Below are 23,858 nucleotides of genomic sequence, written 5' to 3'. Positions count from 1 at the left end.
CTTTTTAAGGAAAGAAACTAATCCAATGTAAACAAAGTGATGCATGTGCATTCCTTTGCTATATTAATGCTAGCATAATTATAACTGAAAAACATACTCCAACAAAGCTTTCCCATGTAGATAGGTCTTAGCTCTTTTCCTTCTGTTGTTTAAAATACACATAGTTTGTTTGTCTCAGAAGTTATTTCTTCTCATTGGTTTGGGAGCGGGGCATATCCGCCACACTTGGGAAAAAACATCAAATCACACCAGTGCCTGCAGTGGGCAGCAGCCTCGGTTGGTGCATTGTACCCCAGTTACACCATCACAAACAAGTGCAGAGCAGAATCCTTCAAGGTCAGAAGCAAGTTTCACAGTTATGATCTTCTGAAGTGTTTCAGAATTGTCTATAAGTCTTCTTTAAAATCTTCATTTGAAAATACATTTCTAATACAAAACCCCATTAATTTAGTGTTGTTCTTTCCACACCACAAAGTGCAAGCTCTGAACCACAAGCAGTGTAAAAAGTAAAAGACCCCCATCTGTTACAGAAGTTTGCCAGCCTGTGCAAAGACAGTGTTAGTGCAAGGTGTTACCTTCTTGTTTCCCACCTTACATGTAAACTTGAGACTGATGATCATTTGCATAAGCTGTTGAGTAGATATTTAAGTGTCTGCTTACATTTCTTTTTCCTTATTTAAATATATGTTTGTTTCAGACTAAACAGTTCTTTCCACTGTTGTTATTGAAATATCATGTTTCATCCGCAGGGCAGTAAGAAATGCTTTGCTATTGTATAGTTGTGTTCTGGGAAGCTTTACGTAATGAAATTCAAATTAAATCAGTGGTTGCCAAAGTCTCTGGAAAATCCTTTTGACCTCACAACACAGAGGTGGACCCACAATGTAGCTGACTGGAGATACTGAGCCACAGGGCCTGCTGTCAGCCCTACTCAGCGATGCAGCAGCAGTGATACGCCTTTCCTATTATTCAGTGTTATCCCAAGAACTTGCTGTGTTTTATAGATCTGCGTGTAATCCATTGCACTTCACTTTGTGTTCACATACATGTGAACATATGTATAGGAATAATGTATAGGAATAAAATGCAGGTAGTTATTCCTGTTTTCCCTGTCATTGGTGGCATGGAACAGGAGCTGAAAGCCCTCTTCCTCCACCGCTCAAGCTGGGGCACAGCTGCAGTTGTCTTCCTGTGCTACTGAGGCTTGATCTGGGCATCGTCGTCTGATGCTGTCCATGCCCTTGCCAGCGTGTCCCTGCTTCTGTGCCTTAGAGGGAGTTTTGTCACTATTTCACGCTCCTTGTGAGCTGCTGCTTTGCCTCTGACCCAGCATGTATAGGTTGGAGGTGGTATTTACTGAAAGCATGGAACATGCATTGTGTAGTCTCTCCCAGGATTTAGCTTCCAAAAGCTCATTAAATTCATCTGGTTAAGGGCCATCAACCCTCTTAGATTAGAACTATAAAGAGCTTCAGTGGACTCTACTCTTCTGGGTACTCTAACATCTGTAAATGAACATGGACAAGAAAAAACTGCCTGTGCAATGTCTGTTATTATGCCCCCTGCTATGAACTAACTCAGTGGTGTTTTTCTTTTTTATTAAACAATGTAATCCGTATAAGAAACAGAGAGACTGATTCTTCAGCCGAGAGGAAGTAACTCACTTAAGTCAGTAGAGTTCCGTGCAAATAAAATCAGTAAGGAGCGTACCTTTCATATTTCAGAGGAAGGAGTTTGGACACTGCTTCTTGCTTCTGAGACTCATTCTGTGTACCAGGGAAGTCCATGTTGGTAAGAGTACTAAAATCAGGGACTTCCATTGCGTGAGAACAGCAGTGCTCACTGTCAGTCCTGTATCCAACATATATGGGTAAGCATAAGAAACAACGGAAACAAATTGCTGTTTAGAGACACTTGAGTTGGCTTTAATCAAGGTTCAGATATTCACGCTGAACCTAACATTTGTGTTTTAATACAGGGCAGACATGCAGAGCAGCTTTTGCATTGTCTCTGTTCTGCAAATGATTTTGGGATTTCACAGATACCAGTATTTTCAATGCTAGGGTTCTGAGTGTGACATTATTGGGGTAAAAATGCAGATAAAGCCTTCTTTGAGCTTGCCAAACAATCCCTTTAATTTTTCTTATTGATGAGGAAAGTTGGTTTAGTTTTTCCTGTAACATTGGAAACACTAGCCTATAAAATGATTCCTCAAGTTCTGATATAGTTTCAGTGCTCTAAGGAATAAGAATTGCCATTCCAACAAAAGCCTTTCTAGCAGATTTTCCCCACCCTCCCTCATTGCTTATAAGAGAGTTCTGCCTAACATTCTTCTTTATCCAGGGTCTAAGATGCACTGAAAGGTTTATTTCCTTCTCCTTTTTCTGTAGTCAGGCATGCCAGAGTTCTTCCTTAAGAACTTTTGTGTGTGGTGCTGCTGAGAAACCTGAGGAACAGTGGAGGAGATTAAATTGGAATTGTTAGATAGCCCAGTCTCTTGGATAATCCTGTCAAACTGCAGGAAACAGGCCTTAGGTTTTGTGTATAAACTTCAAAGCTTCCTGTTCCTTGCATTTGCAAGGTAGTGCATAACTGCTCTTACCTACTGAAAAGTGAGGCTATTTGATGATGAACACACATCTCCCAGGCTTTTCTTCTGTCTTCTGAATGAGATAATATTTTTACCTCTTAACTTGTTATATTGCCGTGAGCTTGTTTTGTTGGGCTGCGTCAGTGAACATTTTTCACCACGGGTCTGTTTTAACTGAAGGTACATCTGTAGCTGTACTCCTCTGCTGCTAGGTACCTGTGAGGTTCCATCACCACAAGAAAGTTGAATTTCTTGTTTGCAAAACCTGCCTCTTTCAGCCTGAGCACCCAGGAGATCAGCAGTCAAAGGTGAATTCCTTTCTTGAGAATCAGAAAGGAGCATCCTGCTCCCTGGGGAAAGTGGGTATAAGATGAAAATCTAGATCTAAAAGGTAAGGGAGGATCCTGTACAGACCATAGCTAAGTTGGTTTCATTTTGCCTTTATTTCCGCTTTATCTTTTTTTCGTTTTTCTCCAATCCAAGCTGAATTCTTCATGTTCAAAACCCATTATTAGCACTTCTAAATTGTATGGGAATGGTGAGTTCTTGAGAACCTTTTGAATAGTTTTTTATTTCTATTCAGTTGTGAGATTTCCTCGCTCGCTGCCTAGACACATCAAAATCACTACTTTATTAGAATTGGAGACAGTAGGTCTGCAGATTGACCATGGATATTTGGTGCACAATTCCTTGTATGTCAAGCTTGAGTAAGGTTAAAATCGTACCCTCAAAGCTGAGTCTGCTCTGCCCTCTTGTGTCTTTGGAATGTGCTGCCGAATGGTCCCCTAATACAGCTGCTCTGTCATGAGTACTGGAATTTTCCACCCACAGGCTTAAAAGTAAGATGCAAACACCTGGGTATTCGGTTATGGGTTACTTTTCAGTGATGAGTATAGATCAATCTACATTTGAGCTAAATCTGTTCTGCCAGTATTCCTCATGCACACACACATCTGAGGGGAAGGAAAGACAACTTGAGAGTATTGTTAATAGGGCTTACAAGTACTAGAGTAAATCTGATTGACTACTCTGTAAAGTTGTTTTTTTAATGAATAAGGTTGTGGGGTTATGAAGCTTCAACTGAGAAATTATCCACTGAAGTAAGGAGTGAGGAAGGGGGTCTTACAGGTGATTGAGAGTGGGCTGCTGTGAAATTGTGGATTGTGGGTTGGCTTAGGTTGGCTGACTCCTTGATGTACCAACTTTTGACCTTAGTAGAAGTGACAGTCCGAAGCTATGATAAATTCGAGTGATTAAAGGGATTCTGGAGTGCAGAAAACTCCAGTCATGTGGTGATTTAAATTAAGATACCTTCAAGGTAAGGTTCAGTGGCATACTAGAAGAAGTTCCTGCCAGCTTCTCTGTGTTGTTGGTTGTTTTTCTGGTTGAAAATGAACTTAGGAGGCAGGGGTGAGCTGGAAGTTCAGTTTCCTCACCTTGCTGTATTAGACGTTGCCCTGGCTGTGCATCTGCTCTATTCTCCCAGGAGTAAAATGCAGCAGTGCAGCTGGTGTAAACGACAGTGAAACTCAGTTTATTGAAAATGTATTTATTTTTAAAGAGGCTTAAGCATTTTCAAATCACAGAGCCAACTATTCTATTAAAGAGTGCTTTTTCTCAGCAAAGTAGGAAGTTTAGAGTTTGATATGATCTGCTGTAAACCTTTCAGATAGCTTAAGCCTTACCATTTGCTTCATGAGCGCAGGATGGTGACTGACCTGAGCCAGTCCTGATTTTGACACGTATGCTTTTCTCCTTCTCTTAAGGGTGTTTACAGCAGAGACCAGCACTTGTAAGGAGCAAATTTGTCACTTCTCTGTGCAGAGCATTGTGCAATCTGCATCATGTACCCTGTTTCTTCAGAAATAATCCTGGCAACTTTTCCAGCCACAGGGAGAAACTCAGGCACAAGCTGTGCTTCGTTTGTAATTGCTAAGCAGAGTTAGCGGATCACACACTCATGTGCCTTGGACCAAGTTTGTTGGATACCCAGGGGACTCCAGGCCTCCTCTTGTACTCCTTTGACAAACCACATCCTTCAACCACCTGTTTCAGAAATTGTCTGCATGGATTCTTTTCAGCATGTCCCTTATTTGGTGCGCCTGTTGCCTCCTGTGTGTAAACAGAGAAGATGCTGCTAAAAAGATGGTATTCAGTGTGGCCAGAAGACAGGATATTCTTGAGGAAACCCCTTTTGGTTTATGTTTTTTCAGTAATACTCTCAGGATTTTGGTTCGTGATGCTCAGAGCGAAGCTTCAAACAGGTAGTTTGTTTAACTATTGTAATGACTCTAGTAGCATTGAAAAATCTTCTTCCTGAAACTCCTTAAACCAGCTTCATAAAGCCTCCTTTGCCAAGGGGAGATGAAGCCTTCTCCCCACTTTGCAAAGGAGAACTGAGAGATAGAACATATTTGGTGGTTGCATCATGGTCTTGTGGCAAGAGGTTGGTGGTGCTGAGAATAAATACTTGTACTTCAGCCTGTCTGCTCTGCTTCCTATCCCTAGATTAAGAAATGAAGAATAGTGAATTACAAGGTAGGGAGACATGTTGAGACTGTAAATCTGAAGTTTAATAGCCAGTGGCCTCCTCATGGTTTTGTTTCTTGCCACAGGTTTTGAGCTATCCTCACAGATGACCATGAACTCTGTTTTTAAACTCCTCTTCTGAAGACAAGTACATGCAGTTTGTTGATCTAGGAATACAGAGCATTGGATATGCAGTTGGTTATTTGTTGTCTAAACTCCCCAAAATCAAAGGGATTTTGAGACCAAAAAAATGTGGTCGAGGGACCAAAGAAATCTGAATAAGAAACTATTTTATGGTTCTTCTGTTGTAATGGTGTTTTTTTTTCCCTACAATGATTCACAGCTGTCCTCTTTGTTGGTACTTCTCAACCTTTTATAGTGCAAGGACAATCTATCTACCTTCACCGCAGACCATCTAGGGATGGTTTTATACAGCCGTGTCACAGTGGTTTCCATTTACTAGCATGTAAGATTTGGTTCAACTGACAACAACCATGTACCACCCTTATTTTACCTCTGCCTGTTTTGCCTACCTACTGAATGGGAGTGTGTGTTCAGTGCTGAGTTTCTTGTGCCTTCTTCCTTTTAGAGGGTTTGGTGTGCTGTTTGGCAGTCTGTCTGCAGGCCACCAGTGGTGTGCGAGCCCTGGGTAGAGGATCATTGCTCAACGTCTCTTACTAAAGCAAGTCCCAAGCATAAATATTTCCACCAGTTCTCACTGCCAGAAAACTTTTTTCCCCAGCCAGTATTTATTCTGTATCTTCCCCTTCTTCACATTCCATTTCTCCTATCACTATTGTTGAACTTCATCCAGAATAATCCCCTGCTTGGCACCAATATCCTGGTTTGAGTACTCTTTCACCTCTCTCTGGTTGGTTAAATATGTTACTCATCCACTAAACCGGCCTTTATCAGTCATGTTTTCCACCTTCATAACGGTGTTGCTCCATGGGAATGGAGCAATGCTCTGACAAAGCTCGTCCCAGAGCAGGAGTGATGTGATCACTGCTAATCTTCCACGACCTGCTAGTGCCAGCTTCCCTGATGTCTTCAGAGGTCCCACTGCAAATGCCTTCCCTGTGTTTGATGAACATGATCCCAGCTGTGATCTCCATTCAAAAGTGAGGGAGGCATAAAGTGCAGGTAGCTGTGGAAGAATAGAAATGACAGTTGAAAAAAAAGACTGGCATAGAGAAGAGATGGGGATGGGGATGAGAAAAAAGTGCAGAAAGTGACTAAGAGGTGAGAAGGAGCTCCCTACAAGATTAGATAATCTTGAAGAAGAGGGAGAAAAATCTAAGGAAAATATAGAAAGCAGACACCACAAAGTTTGTGCCAAGGCATACAATAAAAATGAGGGCAAAGATGGGGGAGGAACACAGTGATGACATTTTGGCTTTTAATTATGATGTGTTGTTTCTAACAACAGAAATGCTGGAGATACTTTTGGTATTTGTCTGAACCCTCTACTAATCTGAAGAGTCTGTCTTTATTGCTGTTCACTTGGCAGTTCTGGACCTGACATGGTCCATCTGGAGTCCTGGCTGTTGTTCAAAGGCATGTCTCTAAGGGACTACCAGGCGCTTAGGAGAAGAAAGAAGTGTGCCCTGTAAAACTGTACAACATCTTATATCACAACATCCTTTGACTTACAGAGAGATTTTTCCAGCTGATATCTTTGGTTCAGAAAAGGCTGCACAAAGATGAGGTTAATAGTTAAAATTATCTGTTTATCGTGTGATTCAATGTATGTACCCAAGAGGAGGGACAAAGTGCCCGAGTTTTAGTTTCAGATCCAAAGTGGAAAGCATAGAAATTGAATTTGTAATAATCTCTTGGGAACTAGAGGCACTTATCCATAGCCAAGGATGGAAGATGAGGCAGAGCCTATTCCAAACTTGCTGTTTTAGACGTCTATTCCAGTTAGCACCATCCCAATGCACAGCTCAGAACTGAGTACCAATGGGAGAAGAGCAACAGCATTGGCTCCTTGTGTATGTGTTTTGGCTTCTATCAGCTCTGTGTCACGACACAATACAGAGTCACTCTCGCTAGTGTTGCACAGCTAATGCAGCTCCATGAGAGTCATGCCATGACTGTAGCCCCATATTTTATTAGTTCAGACTGCTTTTTTAGAAGTGCTTCATCCACACTAAGGCTTTCTGATGCAAATGAGAGTATTGCTTGGTTTTAAACTGGAGAGTTAGGCTGTATTGTCAATACAAAGGGTCAGAGGTGGAACCAGACTCATGCCTCCCATTCTCACCTTTGGGCTGTTACGTTTATTTGGGTTTATATTTATTGTTGTCCTTTTTTATCAATGGTTTCCCATGATGACTGGTCACTACTGCTTTATGAAGAAGCACTGACAGCGGCCAAGGGTCAGCTGACCACAGCTGATCAGTAAGATCCTTCTAAAGCAGCTTACCTTGGCAGGAAGAGAGGGGAGGGTTCAATGCACCACTAGGTGTTGGTTGCACTTTGTGGATGTGTGGTGTTGTTCTATGCTAATGTAAACTGCTATTGAGACTGACCCTCAACCATTGAACTAGGTCTGTCCTGGACCTCAGTGCAAAGAAGGTGTGCTGAGACTGCTGTCACTCTGATAACAGGAGCTTGGTGTTGAGAGAAAGCTTCATCATGTGTTTGCCACCCTGGGAAGGAAGAGAGGATGATTGATCGCTGGTAGCTGGAGGGCTTTCTTTTAACCCTGAGGCGACTTTCAGAATTGCAGTGTGTGCAATTAAACTCAAAGCAGCAGCTTTCTAGCTGTAGGCCATACTGAAATCTTGTGTTTAGCAAGGGTTTGTTTGTCCTCAGGTCTGATTGTGAATTAATGGTCTGTTTTAGGGGCTTCAGTAAGCTAGAATAGCTTTCTTGGTGAAGAAAATGCAAATGGTGTGCAAGGTCAGCAGGAGCACTTTGAGATGCTAAGAGTCTTCTCTGTTACTCTTTGTTGATCCAGGTGGTCTTTTGTAAGTACAAAGTCAAAGAAATTACTGTCTGCCCCTTCATCTCCTCATGCAAGTGTCACGTAATCTGCAGGAATGCAGAATCCTCCCTGTCTCCCATTCCTGTTTGCATGGGAGAGAAACAGAGGGAAGTGAGATGGAACCATACATCCTCTGCATCTGCACTCGAAAGGCAAAGTTATTTGTGAGCTCAAGCATATGGGTGGAAGGGCTGCCAAGCCAAAGTTGTTCCCAAGTATCTGTAAACTAAATCTGATTCCTTAAATTCATCCAAGTAAGGAACTTTAGCTCTGGCAAAAGCTTGTAAATATTACAGTACCTGTCACTTTTGGATGCTGCTTTCTATTTTCATAGCAGCGAACTGAAAGCTTTGAAGTCTGGGATGTTTTGTTTAGCTTTGTAGAGGCTGACCTCAAAGCATCAATCTTTCTGCTCCTTTTAGGCTGTATGAAAATGGTCTTTTCTTTTTGCAGGAAACTTCTTGTAGCAACAGTGTTGCTAATGGTGAGAGTTCTAATATATTCTTGGAGTGTTGAAGCATGTATTGAGATATACACCAAAATATTATGTGTACTATTTAATACTAATTTAATAATATATAATATTATATATATAAGTTTTGCCTCTGTTACTTTCAGTGATTCAATTTTCTCTTCTGTGTGAGGGACTATCATAAATGTATACTTATAATGAAGTGAAAAGCATTAATCTAAACAACACTTTAAACAGTTTCTGGATGCATGTCTCTCTCAGAGTATATAGTTAATTTTGGTGGGGTTTTAGTTTACATGTACTTTTCAGTTTCTGCAGCATCTGCACAGGATAGCCTCCCCGGTTTGGATAGATGTGGATAGAATATCAGTCAGGTTTTGCTTATTTTCAAGACAAGTTGCTGGCTGATATAAACCTGTGACTTGAGCTTGCCAGATACAGTTGCTCTCATCATTTGTGCTGATCTCCATTTGCTTCTTTGGGGGAAGATGTCATGCTGTTGCCCTTGAAATAAGTCTTAGAAATGAGTTTTGGCAGACCCGTTCTGGATTACAGTTCAGTACTGCGCAGCTAACAAGTTATGACTCACTTCTGATTCCACGATTGACCTGACACAGCTAGAGCTCCATGGAGGCAGAACATTTAAGACTGCTCGCTGATGATTTAAGTTGGATAGTTGCTTTTACCTGGGCAAGGAAAATGGTCTTGGTTTACTTTGTCAATGTGTGCACAGCTTTTGTCTGAAAGCCTCTGGGTCTGCTGAACCTGTCCCAGAACCGTGGCTGAAGCCCAGGTTCTCTTTGAACTTGAAATTGCAACCCAGCCCTCTTGAGCAGTGGAGATTCATGCTCAAGTATTTTGAGTCCTATGGTGCTTTTCCCCTTTCCTGCTGCAATCCTAGAGGAATCAAAGTTCACCTACAGTGAACATGACATGACTCCTAGAGCAATTCAACTTACTGAGTCACTAAGAGGGCTGGGTTTTTACTCCAGCCTTCTGCAACCCCATGCAAACAAGCACGTATCAGCAGAAACACCCTGGAGCAGACCTGCTCTGTTAAATTTTACCATGGTTCCTGTGTTTTTTCACTTTAACTGAAACTGTCTTGCCCCAAGATGTCTCAGTATCTCAGCAGTGCTCTGACTGTCTTTGCTGGACAAATGAGCACTGCTTTCACTGGGAGGCAGAGAGCTCCCAATGGACAGTGGGACATATTACATAGCTGGTACTTTAGCTGAAGTAAATCCACACTGGAATTTGCCACATGCAGTAATGATGGCTTTGTGAGACTGCCTGCTATAGCCACACTTGGTGACTATTTAGATTTTTGTAAAATGCTTTAGAAGACTATGCTTGAAGGCCTAATGTTAGGAACTAAGATCCCAGTTGCTTTTCACCTCACTGGCTAAGTCTTGTGCAACTGCGTACTCCTAAGCAGGCAATTGTTTTTACTGCCTAGCTGTGAAAATATAGGCTTTATATTTCCATTTAGATTATCTGAAAATTGTGCCTTTCATCTTCTGAAATGTTTCCAGAAACCCAAATTCAGGCCTGATTGATAATCTTTCCTGTGCTTTAATATCAGCTGTTAAGGTAAAACTAACTTGCAAGAAGGAGTTAATATGGAGAGAGATGGTAATGATGCAGCTGAGAAACTAAACCCCTCATCTCCATTTGAGTCTTTTTTTTTTGTCTTGCAGATGAGAGGATCTGTTCACCGCCCTTTATGGAGCTGACAAGTGCCTGTGGAGAAGATACCTTGCAGCTTATAGAGAAGAACGGACTGGCATTCCCATTCAGTATGTACATGGGCTTTTCCTTGAAGCTTCTAGTCGGTTCTGAATGTTACACGTGCACCCCCCAAAATGTAGCCAACACTGTAGGAGTGTGGGTTTCATTGCCAAGGTGTCAGGGATGTCAAAGCCTTTCTGAAACAAAGGCTCTGATGCAATCTGCTTTGACTCTGGAACAAAACCTCTCCCGATGAGCTTTTATTTTGCCTTTTATTGATGTTCCTTACTTTAAACACCTCACTACAGTAAACACACATTCCTGGGAAATGCTAATTATTCTAACAAAGTTAGCCCTGAACTTGTGCAGTAAGTTTCTCCTGCCAGCTATGTTCGTTATTTTTCTTGAGAAAAATCACTGCCCTGCTGAGTGCTCCCTTTTTTCACCCATCCTTTCCTTTCCCTCATTCAGGCTACAAATATAATCTTAGAGGGCAGAAGAAAGAGTGTAAAAATTACCATAGGTAGCAGGTTGCAAGGGCCCACAGCCTCAAACAGTTGCTGTGAACTGTTTGTGCTTTGTAGCAAGTTTCTTTGTGGGGCTTTTGCTTTAATTCATTCCTTTATTTGATTCCTTGCAGTATAAAGTGAGCAGAACTGGTTAGTTGGTGTTTGTTCCCTCCGGGCTTGCCTCATTTGTAAGGTTTAGACATAAAGTTGTGTGTAAAAAGCATGTTTTGCCCTCCCTGCCATCACTCTCCCATATGAGGCAGGTCTCCTGAAGCTCGTTAGTGAAGCTGTAATGTAAAGCCCGCTGCATGGCTCTGTCGTCCCCCTCTTCCACAGCTATGCACGTTATCCTCTCAGTGCAGTCTGGCTTAGTGCTCAGTAGTCAGGGGCATAGCCCATATATTCAGAAGGCCTGAATCAACCTATAAATTATGACAAAATCGTAAAATAACACTGCAAGCTAATATAGCATAGTATTGTGAGAGAGCTTTTTATGTCGCCTCTCTCTCTCTCTCTCTCTCTCTCTCTCTCTCTCTCTCTCTCTCTCTCTCTCTCTCCCCCCCTCCTTTTTTTTCCATAACACTCTTGCTCTCCAGAGCATGTGTATGTGAGACATCATATAAAACTTCCCAAAAGTTACAATTTATTTTGGACTCCAGTGCAGCTCATCTGCTTTTCATAGCTGCCTGTCCTCTTGCCTGGCAAATGGACTCTTCCAACAACCCCCAAAGAAGTCTTGTCCTATCCAGCCCCTCACTGCTTGCAATTTTTCATTTCCTCTGCTTAACGTATAAATAACATCAGCTCTTGTCATCATGTGGGGGCCCTGGGTCTTCAGCTCTTCTCTGGTTTCATATTAGCAAGAGTATGTTGTTTCTTTCTTTCACTGGTTTTAGGATAGAGTTGAGAGTCAGGACATACAGAACAGATAAGGAATATGAGGGAGAAAGAACAACTGAAGGACTCTTTCTGCTTTTTTTTGTCCCTCTCTATGCAAAAAATATGATATATCTGTCTTTGGTTCAGCCTGTTCGAGTTCATGCTCTTCCCCAAAACCAGGGAACTGTGTCCCTGTTGCCTTGATTTCAGGACAGCGATATTTTGTGGTACCTGTAAAATAGCTTCAGCCTCAGGTAAAATCAGGTACTTGTGAGGATGCTTTCTGAGCAGGCAGGATGGCAATACCGTACTGGTACTAACTCCTTAGCTGATGACTTTTACTTCTGTCCAGTCCTAATAATGACCTTTGCTTGCACCTTAGTTACAGAGAGGAGTTGAGACAGTAGGGCTTGGAGCAAGCTCAGCTTTGCAGTGATTAGGACGCTGTTCAAGCGACTGTCACTGGTATCTGGTACAGTCAGTGCCTTGGTCTGGTAAACTCCAGTGTTTGCACATGTGGGTGGGCATGGATTTATAAGGGGTTTGTGTGTCTTGTTTCAGTGGTACATTGTATTTTCTTTTTTATTTACCCAGTTTGTAAAACCAGAGTGGCCCATGGAACGAACTCTCATGAGGTGAGTTAAAAAAATTTTGCAGTGTTTTGTCCTTGCTTCCAGTCCCTCTATGGTGGTTTATCTGGTCCTTTCTGATCCTGTAGTAGGCAGAATAAGGGCTATGCCCAAACAACTTCCCTTCCCCTGCCTCTCCCTCGTGTTTAACACCATTATTTTTTCAGATACATCTGAAATGAAGTTAAGTACTACTTTAACCTCTTGATATGAAAGTTCTTTTTAGCAGTTTCTAGCTTCTATCACTAGTTGCTTCTAGCATTTTGTAGTCTCCTCTTAGCTCTGTCTGCAAGGAATTGCCTTCAGCCTCTCCTTTAGTGGGAGGTCATACTAAGTGATGTTTCCACCCCACCATGTTTCTCTTCCAGCTTGTATGTGGTACAGGTGAAAAATGGTTTTGTACTGCAGATGAAGCAGTTGGTTCCTGTCCTTGAGGGGAAGCGAATAGCAAATAGAGATGTTTTCTAGGCATGTTCAGTTGTAATAATGTGGTTAGAGCTGTGGGAAGAACAGGGCTGCTGCCTGCCCTCCTTCCCGTAAAGCAATTGCAGTTAAAATGGTTGTCTATTCCTGGAAGGAGTATGTTCCCTATAAGCCTAGCTTCCTCTAAATTTAGGCAAGTCAAGTCCTATTTTAATTCTTTTTCATTTGTGCTTCCTGCCTTCCTGTTACTGCATCTCAGTTTAGAGAATCCAGCCCTTGCTGCTGGCTCTCGTAATGCCTGGTTTCCTTTGTTAACAAAGTGCTCATCGGTCCGGGTTTCCCAGCTGCTCCTGAAACGTGCAGTATGTTGCTGCAGTGTTTCTGGGAACTGAAGGCCCTGAAATAAAATGTAAACCTAGACAAGCAGAATGGCTACAACTGAAATATTGAGTGACCAGCACTTCCTTTTAAAGACGCAGTGACTTTTTTCATGCAGGCCTTAGCTCGGATCATTTTACAAACTGACAGTCCTCTTAGTTTGCTGGAGCAGCTGCTATAAATTTTTGCTGTCGTTCCCAAGAACACTTGTAGACTGGATTGTTAATGAATTAAGACTCCAGCTTCCCTGCTGATTTTTCTGCCAGGAGTTTCTCTGTGACTGCAACCTGAAATGCATGAACCTTCCACTGTTTGTCCAGTCAAGCTTGGACTTCATTTCCCTGGTGAATCTTACTTTGCTTTTCTTTCACACAGTACAGACACACCTCAGCCCCCTGCAAGAATTCCATTTTCTGAGCAAAAATTAGCTTAAAATACAGTTATAGGCTACACTTTATCACAGGAACTTAGGAGGGCCCCTGGAAAAAAGCTTGAAGTCTTGCATGGTACTTCACATAGTATTTGTCCCTTCTGGAGTTGCTTAGTTCTCAGGAGTGATCCAGTACTCAAACTTGGAGCCCACTTTGCCAGAGCCATTTGTTAGACTTGAACTGAGATGGTTCCTGAAGGCTGTCATTCCTGGCTGCCAACAGGTCAGAACATAACTGACTTTTGGTAAAGCTGCCATGAGACACCACTAAGGCCCATAACCTGAAGAAATGTGTCCAGAATGACTCTTTTTCTAAGTACTGAGAAGACAGGATTGAAAAGGTGGAGGATCTGTGGTTTTTGAGACTGAATTCCATAAGGTTATTGTCAGTAAGAATTCTTGGTGCCAAATTCTTCGTTCTGTTTTGCCTTCACATGAGCTCTGCATTTATAATGAGGAGTGCTGTTTGGAAATTGTGATATAAAGTATTGTTCCCATGTTATTGCCAAACACAGCACGTCTGTGCTAGATGACAAAGAGCAAGTGCACCCTGCAAGCAGATTCTTGGAGCTGTATTCATGCATGCTAAAAACCATGAGACATCGCAGTGAACCAGGATAACTGAGAGCTATATGGGTTGTGTGCTAATCATGGAGCTGTTGGCACAGAGCTTTGCTGAAGAGAGGTTTTACATGGTTTCCAGGAGCCTAGGTCTGTTCTGTGCTGAGGAGATAAACTCTGGATCTTCTGAAACAGGGTGCTTATCTTATGTTTGCTTATCTAATATTTGAAGAGAACGCTATAGGAACAGCAGAGTTCTTGCCCATATGATGTTGTAGATGCTATAAAGCCAGCTGTCTACACAGGAGGAGGAAGAGAACACTGCTTCTTGCCACCAGTGAGAGGCAGATGAGGTATCATGATGATGTTGCAGTTGTGAATCTGGTTAGAGTAGGTTTCTTGCATAGGTTGTTACCATTCACAGATCTGCTCTGTGCTCTAAGAAGATACTGAATGCAGACATTGACTTGAACTCAGAAAATGTTAATCTACTGAGTCATTGTGCAGACAGTTATGTGTTCTAGTGTGGTCTACCAGATAAGGAGGAATAAGAACAAAAATGTGCTCAGACTTTTAACTGTGGATATGTACTCACTACATCATTTACCATGGTTTTGGTTTTGAGCAGCAAGACCTATTATATTTACTAGTTTTGTTACAAGAATGAACTAAGGCATTAACAAAATTTCAGTCTGAAAGTACAGCATACATCAAGTGGTCATATATAATACGTGAGAGAGAGCACAAAGTGGTAAAATTTCTTTGTAAAACCCTGACTTTGCTAAGGTACAGCTGATCTCAGAAAGCACAAAAACTGTCTGGAAGCACATGGAAAGAGCAAGCAAGCAATATAACTCATCTGCACCATAGTGAGGCAGGAAACTCCGATTTTGTATATCGCTGTAGAGTCACTGTAGGTCCCAGAGGAATTCTCTCAGCCTCTATGGACTGTCTTGCATCCTGAGTGAAATAGTAGCCCAACCAGGCCAGTGAGAAAATATTAACAGGTATATTTACCTGAACACCGACATGCCCTACTTCCACTGTGGGTAACAAGACCCAGGATCACTGAAGTAATAAAGAGAGGTCAGTATTCAGATAACTAGCACATAGCTCTTTCAGGGATTTTTGAGGATGGAGAGCAAACCTTTTTATCTTCTCTGCTGTGTACGGGCACACTGGTATGAAGTAATTTCGTCACCTGTGCCAGTATGATCCTTGCTGCTGGTTCTGCGTAGGAGCTGTGGCAGCATCCACACTCCAAAAACAAATCTGTAAAATAGAGCACCACAGTTATGATAATTATATATGCATATAAGCATGGTAATGGAGGGATCAATGGAAAGAGCGGTGTAATTTTTGCTGAAGAAATGCTGGCTCATAAAAGTACTTCTATGCAACTAGCAGCACTGCTTCCATGCTGTTGGAGGCAGCTGTTGTTCATCATTCAGACGCTATAAATGCCTTCCTTTTTGACATATCTGTTCCAGTCCCTTCAAGAGGACTATCCATGGTGAAACCAAGCCAAGGAAACGATTAGGCTGGCATTTGCTAGCAGCAAGAATTTCTAGAGCCTGAAAAAAATTTCTAATTGTGTGGGTTAAACCCTGGTCCTTAGGCAACTACTGGACTGAATCAAACCACAGAACATAGAGGTGTGGAAGAACTCCTGTTGTTAGTACACAGAGCTGTTCCTTCTGTTGTTCTCATGATACACACTTATATTCAATACAGACTTTGTGGTTTGTGTTGGGCAAATGTTCTACTTTACCCTTTTGTTGCACCTGCAGTTTCAGTAGCTTCGAGACTTACGCTGCAAATGGAAATTCAAAGAGCTGAGAAGAAGTTGTTCATTGAAAATGAAAGCTGCACTGCCAGTAGTGTTTGCAGAGTTGTATGTCATTGAAATGAAAAATAAAGAAATAGGACTAGCTACTGAGAAGAAACTCACACGTGCGCAGTATATACCCACCAGTAGATGTTCCCCCTTGCTGTTAGTCAGGGGGTGGGTAAGCATGAAATTATTGAAAAACTAGTGTGTGCATGTTTCCAGATGGCGATCATCTTCAACCAGGAGGGCCTGAAAGCTGTTCGTCCCCCTTGTGTCATTCAGAGCTTCATAAATCACAATGCTGTGCTGTATAAAGTCTTTGTGGTCGGGGAATCCTACACGGTGGTGAAAAGACCATCTTTAAAGAACTTCTCTGCAGGAATTTCAGGTACGTTATGCTGATTTAAAAGGAAATATCAGTTCTCAAAGCCTTGGCAGCAAACGGCACGAAAGAAAAACGCCTTTGAAAAGGCTGCTGAATCAAAGGCAGCTGGTTCTTATGTACCATGTTTCCTCTTCTGTATTATTTCAATAGGAAAGGAGATAACTCATCTGCTCTAAAATACATAGGAATGACATTCGTATAGTAAATATTTATGCAATGGTAACCTGAGCCTTACCTGTTTGAAACAGTGTTTTATGTCATGTGGAAAGGGGGATAGGGAGTCATTTCACAGTGAGTTCACGTGTCATTTGTTCCGGAGTTTGCTTATAAATGTGCTTGGGAGAGAATTTCCTTGATTCTGTCATTTCAGAACTTCCTGGCCCTATTTTTACCTTGATTATATATTTGTGTTTAAATTAAAGATCACTTGTGCTCACCTCTGAACAAGCCTCTCTATTCATTTGAGGCCAGTGTTGTAAACCTTGATGGAAAGCGTCCTTTGGTTTGTAGGTAACAGCTGTATTGGGAGGAGAGAGGAGTGGGTTTGTCTGTGAGAACAATAATACTCCTATATGTCACTAGACAGCAGCACTTCTTCATTAAAGGTTATTAAAATTTCCTTTATGGGAAAAAAGCTGGTTTTCTGAGAACTGCATTCACTGGGTCTTCAGAAGGAGGAAGGAATAAGTAATAATCAGGGCATGGATGGGAGCATGACCTACTGCAACTGGACAAGTCTAGAAGGCAGGGATGGGAGGAGGGAAGGTATCAAACTAAAGGAGATGAATTAACAAGTGCCACTTTCTTGTCGCTTTTCTTAGTGCGTTCTGCTGATCTTAGTATGTCCATGAGTGCTCACCATTGCTTTCTGCATAGAAACACGTATTGTGTTAGTATATGCTTAGGATGATCCCAGTAATAGTCCTTGACTATAGGTGTGGATGCTTGTATTTACATTTAGGTCTACTCTATGCCCTGATCAAATTAAGCAGCCTAAAATCTGTGTTCATATAAACTCTTAGGACAGTTGGTCTGTAATTCTGCTGGAAGAGAACAATTTAAGGCATCTTTCTGAAAATGCCTTAGCTAATGTCTCACCTGAAGATGTAAGGCTTGAAAGTTGTCTAGAAGCCCACATAGAAATAAGTTTTGTGGCAAGTTAGGATTAGTGTCTGGCTTCCTTACCCTCGTCAGAGAGTTTAAGAAGGCTGTGCTACGGGCACATGATAAGGCAGATCCAGCAATTAAGCAGTCGTGGTGCCTGTGAGGCACTCTGGGAGAGCTGACTATCAAAAAGTACAGAGCCTTTCTAAATGGGAGGAGATGCAAGAATTATATATATATGTTATATATATAGTGGTGTCACACTGTGGAGTGGGATTGGGTTTGCTTTTTACTGCTCCCGCATCTTTATTGTTTCTGGCCCTATGGCTATTCTTAAATATCTTATCAGAGAGACCAGCATAGCAGAAATACTCTATTGCGGATGCCACCTGTATGATGATACTTTGGTCCGGGTGTTCCCATGTGGCTTGTCTGTACAGTGCCTTCGGTCTGCTGTGGTAGGAATCCCAGGGGGACTTTTGGTGGATTCTACCCACCAGTAAAACCTCCAGCATGGAGGGAGTGGGGCTGGTATAATTCTCCTCATGGTTTCCACCGTGGTACCGTGGGTGCTTTTGTCACCTCAGGGTGTCTCCTGCATTCCTGTGGTGTCTCCAAAGGGAGGGTTGGTCCTGACAATGAAGTTTGCTGCTTTCCTCCATGGTGACAGTGCACTCCCCAGGTTCACAGGGATCTCAGTGTACCCTGCGTGCGGTGAATGCAGCTTCTTCCTTCTGTTGCGTGCCTTCCCATTGAAACTGCCACTTTGAGTACAGCAAGTTAGTAGAAATTAACTTCATTATCTTTCTGAATTTAGTTAATTGGCTCTGATGAAGGAAAGGAGAATGATTTCTGTTTACCCCTATTTATCTGTGTCCTGAGGTCCGCAAAAGATGGGTAACCAGACTATGGGTCCCTGCCTGGGTGAGCAGCTCTGTGCCAGGCAGGAGAGGCCACCGGTTGGCAGGGGCTGACCGGGAGGGATACAGGCTGGATTCCCGGTTCTGCAGTGCCATCTGCTGTTCTTTGCACTAATTTTTTTGAAATTAAAATCTGATACGAAGTTATTTACAACTTGCTTTTAATTTCAGATAGAGAATCAATATTTTTCAACAGCCACAATGTTTCAAAACCAGAATCCTCATCTGTCTTAACAGCAGTAAGTACACTTGGTCTTTTTACCTCTAGCACAGCCGAAAAACTATCTAGACCTTTCTTATCAAAGTGGTAGTAGCTAGCGACTCTCCTTCACAAGTTGTCTGCTTCTGTGTTGCAGGCTGAGGTCTGTTTGGTACAACGAACCAACATGACTGTGTGTCCTTCTGGTTTTCCTTACCGAGCTCCGGTGAGGAAGCACTGATGCGGCAGACCTGTGCTGCTTGCCAGGCTTAAATTCCCCAGAGCTAATCTAGGCAAGGGGAAGGAGGAGGTTCTGAATGCAAATACCTGGCCTTTTTCTGTCCAGAGAACTTAATAAGCATAAATCATCCTTCTAGGACTCAGTTCTGTGAGGGAAGACAAACAGTGAAAACGCAAGTAGAGAAATTGCATTGGGCAGGGCCACAGAGGGCCAGCAGCTGTCTGCAGTGCAAGCACACCTGAGCTGTGACCACGGGACCATTGCTGGGTGTCTTCTGAGTCCCACAGTGCCAGCTCACTGCACCGTTTCATGCTTGCTTTACTAGCCATTCTAAATAGCTTTGTGCACATGAAAACTATGAAGTTCTCAGGCACTCAGCTGCTGTGAAAGTCACTTTACAGGACTGGGTCCATTCAATCTCTGAGTCTCCAGATTCTTTTCTGTTTCACAAGCTCTTTTGGGGAATAGTTTCACAGTTGGCAATGATTAAATTTGTGTGCAACGCTAATGGGCATGCTAAATATTAAAGCTGTAATTGTGCTGGTCTTAAATCCCTTTTGGCAAATTTACTTTCAAACTTAAAGAGAGTATACGCTCCTGTGGTTTACGGGCCATCTCTCTCTTACACGTACACACTTCTGTAGACATAAGACACTTCTGCTGTACAACCTGTTGTTTAAAATGTGAAACAACTGCATCTTCCGCTCATAGCTGAGGTTTTTGTCCTAATAAATGTTTGTAGAATAACTTATACGTGAAAACCCGTATAAAACATAAATTTGAGTTAGCTGCTGTCCTGAAGATATTAGCTGAGTTGTATTGTATGGCTCAGATAAAACTAACAGCAGGAGTCTGGCTTGTCAGTCCTCTAACATGGACCTTGAAGTAGCAGAGTGGTATCCGTAATATTTGCAGCACAGAGTTAAACACATCAGCTGCGTTTGGTTTCTAAGGTGCAGATACAGTACTTAAAATAGTGAATCTGATTCTCCATTCATTCCTGCACTGCTCTGTCTCTTGAAGAGCTGCACCATTAGGAGGAGGAAGAACTAGGTCCTTTAGAGCAGGTGAACTTCCAGTATAGGTAGGATTCTGAATTATGAAAGCAATTTCTCTTTGGTGTCTTTCTCTGTTTCATGCCACTGGTTCTCTGCAATTAGATTTGGTGGAGATGCACCTGGAAACCTCTGAAAATTGATCTTTCCACTAAAAAGACTGTTTTGGAATTCCATAGTAATAGATCTTTTTCTGCTATAGCTGGACAAAATTGAAGGGGTATTTGAGCGGCCAAATGACGACGTCATCCGGGAAATCTCTAAGGCACTTCGGCAAGCTCTGGGAGTTTCCCTGTTTGGAATTGATATCATCATTAACAACCAGACTGGGCAGCATGCGGTCATTGATATAAATGCATTCCCAGGTGAGAAAAGCCTTTTCATTTGTGCTTTGTGAAAACTGTGCAGTTTGTGCTTAGTGTGAAGCATCTCACCATCATTGCTTCCTGCGTCAGGGACAGGAAAGCAAGAGCCAAATCAGATACTGTTTAATCCAGGAAGGGCAGAACCCTAATCTAGATATAGAATGTGCTACTGAAATATTAGCTTTTAGGACATACAGTCAAATTTTACTGGCCAGCTTTAACATGGCTACCATGCCCTTCCTTGCAAAGCGATGCCCAGGATTGGAAGCATGGGACGGTATGCCGGGACCTGGACTTTCTGGGCCTGTTCCTTGTTCTGGAGATAAAAAGAAGAATAAATTATATTTTAGGAGAGACTTTTAAGGTTTGTTTTTTTTCCAGGCTCTGTGGCATTAAAAGTGTTAAGGGGTGAAAGCAGCAAACTGTTCCCTTGAAAATCTCTTCCTGCACGAGTTGATTCCCCATGAAAAGACATTTTGTGCACAAATGCAACAAAACCAGGAAGCTGAAGGTTGTCTTAAAATTGTAGCACAGAAGTTGCTGTAAAGGGGTAAATACCATGGCAGGTTCTCATAAGTGGATCCTGAAGTAAAATGATAGAATAAAGTATGTGAAAATAGGTACATTTGCCCTCCACTTTTTTTTAGTGTGACATTTATTTGAAAACAACTAAACAAGCTTCTTGACCACTGGAATTGTTGAAAGGAGTTGTGTCTATAATGGGAGAGAATGATGGTCTGTAAATGTGCTAAATTCAGTAGCCTAACACAGGAAACAAACACATCATCTCACTTGGTTCTGCTTTGTAGGTTTTTTTCTCTTTGAGAATCTCTTTTCATTACCTGAATTGTGATGTGTTTCCAGAAACATGCACAGGCTTTTACAGATTGTTTGACCTGTCATTGAAAACTTTGAATTTTCAGTATGGGTGAGATGTCCTTACATCTAGAGATCTTGCACTGAGCCTCCAGGCTTCTTCATCTTTCAGTCCAGGTCCTCAATCCCAAAACTGCCTTGTAGTACCTTGCCTGTCTTGTCTCCACAGTGACTAACTTCCTTTTAAAATTCCAGCCCTGCTATTCTCGGGTCGCTTTGCAGGTTGGTTCTGCCATATGGTATTGATGCAACCTGCAGACCTGTGAAAACAGTCTTCTGCCAAGAGCAGTGAAACAACCTAAATTAGGTGTCAGATGTAACTGAATCAGCTGTATGAATGGAATTATATTTCCGACACTGGGTCTTGTAGTCAGTGATGCAGGATATTTTTTTGCAATCCTGCATCCTGCATTTTGGTTTGGAATTGTGGGGGTTTGTATTTTCAAGTATTGTTTTGGATTTGGTACTTTGCACAGACTGAAAATCCTCTTTTCTTGAAATATTGAAGAGTCCATATTGGGGAACGACTAGTGGCAAACTTCACTCTTTAAAGAGGAGTGATGTCTTCTTGTTGTGGCAGAAGTTTGCAGAACTACCTTCAGCCTCATGCTCTGCTGTATTTTTAGCCTAAGGCAACAGTTTTGATATTCAGCCCAAGTCCTGTGTTTCAATCTGCGCAGTAATTGCTCTTAGAAGAGACACTGAATTAATAGAATGTTTTAGGCCTTGCAAGAGACCGGCTGGAGACAGTCTAGAGGATAGCAGGAGGGACCATACGTATTGAAGAGGGAAGGCTGGAGTAGACAAAACTGCCTTCAAATTTGTAAAAAGTATCAGAACTAAGAGAGATGAGTGGCTCTGAAGGGCTGCTGAGGTCAGAGAAGAAGCAGTGGGGGTAAAATACAGCAGAAAAGTTACATCTCAACACAGAGTATGCTGTTGCCCAAAAGCATGTTCAGCACGGGCAGCTGCATTTCCCTTCAAGGGCCATTATGTTTAAAGGATGAGCAGCTTCAAGGGCTGGCATAATTGATGGACCAGAACCTTGCTCTTAAGAAGTTCACATTCAGCCCTGCTCGAAAGAGTCACTGGTGGGCTGGATCAGCAGTGGGATCTGACTGTTCCCTTCTCAGTGCAGTCCCCGGAAGGGGCTTTTGCATCCTCCTTTTCCTTAAGTAATCCTGTCCTGCAAGGATTACAGTAGAGCCAAACTGAAGCCAAGTTAAACACTTTGGGGACCGGCTACAATATCTCTGCACCACTGCTTTGGATAAGGGAGAGGAAGAGATGCCCTTAAAGGAGCATTTACAGCCTCTTTCATGGAGCTTAAGCTGCATCTTGGGGCCAGGCCTGACCGAAGCCTTGTCCAACAGCCCAGAGATTTGGCTTCCGTGACTGCTGTCTTTTGTGTTTACCAGGTTTGAAGCTCATTTAAACCTGCCACTCCTTGGATGTCGTCCTGAGATTAGTTTGGCATCAGAATTGAGAGCAGGTGTACCTGTGGGAGGTTGTCTGTTTTCTGCTTCATTAGCGCCAGCAGCTCTTCAAAAAGATTTTAAAGATAAACGTCTAAAAGGCCTATTGTGTCTCCTGTTCTATGGGAAACCACCAGGACTATATTTAGCTGTGGTTACCAGCTGAGTTTTTTAACTGTAGGCACAGTCACGTATCATGTGGGGTTTATGTTTGTCTGACCTCAGGTAACTGAGAGAAAAGGCTCCACATAGCCTGCTGTCCTGTGGCAGTTGCTGAGCTCACCCCGCCTGAGCAGCAGCTTGTGCGCACACGTTCTGCAGCCTGTCACCAGTACAGGTGAACCACTGGTTCTGTGTGCATATTTGTGGCAGCTGGAAGCATCAGATCTGGATGTGCCTTTGTGTGTGTAAATACGCTGCTGCAAATGCAGGACATAGGCTATCCATTTCTCTCTGATTAAGGGAAGATCCAGAAAAGCAGAGGGTGTGCCAGATTGGAGAGAGTCTCCTAAAAATCCAGAGCATGTGAGATCGTAGCATGTCTAATGGTAGCTTTAAAACTGGTTATAGGCATTTCTTGACTCAGCAGAGGTCAAGGGAGAAGGTGGTTGTTTCCAATACTTGCATTGCTGAGTGGACTTCCTTCCTATCTGTGCTCAGCCAGAGGACTCTGGAGACTGTTTTCAACATAGCAAAATTTAGGCCTCTTATAGACAAGCATTTACAAAATGTTTTCAGTAGGCAGTGCTAAGACAATACCTTCTGCATGCAACTTATGCTTTAAAGCATGCAAAACTCCCACAGATTCCTTATGCAACATGAATTCATTGCCAGTAGTTTCTAAAGGTGATTTTTTTTCTGCCCTTCTTGATTTCCTTGTTGTCACAGCACAGTGATGCCCTACAATTGCCTTTTTGTCTGCAGCCGCAACCAGTGAACAGAGCAAGGCAATATCCACAGAGTTTGCAGCCTTCTCCAGACATCCCGTGGCTGAAGAGTTGAGACACCCTGGGTCTCTCTCTCCTTTCCTTGTATTTCTTTTTTACCAGAGTGTGGAGATACACTCATGGGAGTGACCAGGCAGAATTATTTGGGTCTTTCCACCCAGCGTGCGGAGGTCTTGCACAGGGAAACCTGCCTGATGCGTACAATTTCCTTCCACTGTAACGTCAGCTGATTTCAGGACTGAGAAACTGGCCATCTTATTCCTATTAAATATTTAAAGCAACTTCTTTGTGAGTTTGCCAGGTGCCCTCAAACCCTCAAACAATGCTGGTTTGTTTT

The 23,858-nt window shown here is 42.5% G+C and overlaps 1 protein-coding gene across 2 annotated transcripts in view; it reads left to right on the top strand.

Moving 5' to 3' along the window:
- Nucleotides 1-23,858, top strand: part of ITPK1 (inositol-tetrakisphosphate 1-kinase) — a 152,840-nt gene that overhangs the window by 122,740 nt on the left and 6,242 nt on the right. For both annotated transcript variants that reach the window (XM_054066884.1, XM_054066885.1), the window contains exons 6-10: nucleotides 10,284-10,382; nucleotides 12,297-12,337; nucleotides 16,177-16,342; nucleotides 18,535-18,602; nucleotides 20,061-20,223. In XM_054066884.1, coding sequence (XP_053922859.1) covers nucleotides 10,284-10,382; nucleotides 12,297-12,337; nucleotides 16,177-16,342; nucleotides 18,535-18,602; nucleotides 20,061-20,223 — 537 coding nt within the window. The remainder of the gene's footprint in view (nucleotides 1-10,283; nucleotides 10,383-12,296; nucleotides 12,338-16,176; nucleotides 16,343-18,534; nucleotides 18,603-20,060; nucleotides 20,224-23,858) is intronic.

The sequence above is a fragment of the Cuculus canorus genome, chromosome 5 (assembly GCF_017976375.1).
Source record: "Cuculus canorus isolate bCucCan1 chromosome 5, bCucCan1.pri, whole genome shotgun sequence".
NCBI lineage: Eukaryota > Metazoa > Chordata > Aves > Cuculiformes > Cuculidae > Cuculus > Cuculus canorus.
Note: the sequence above shows the minus strand (reverse complement) of the source record. Positions and strands in the feature narration are given on the sequence as shown.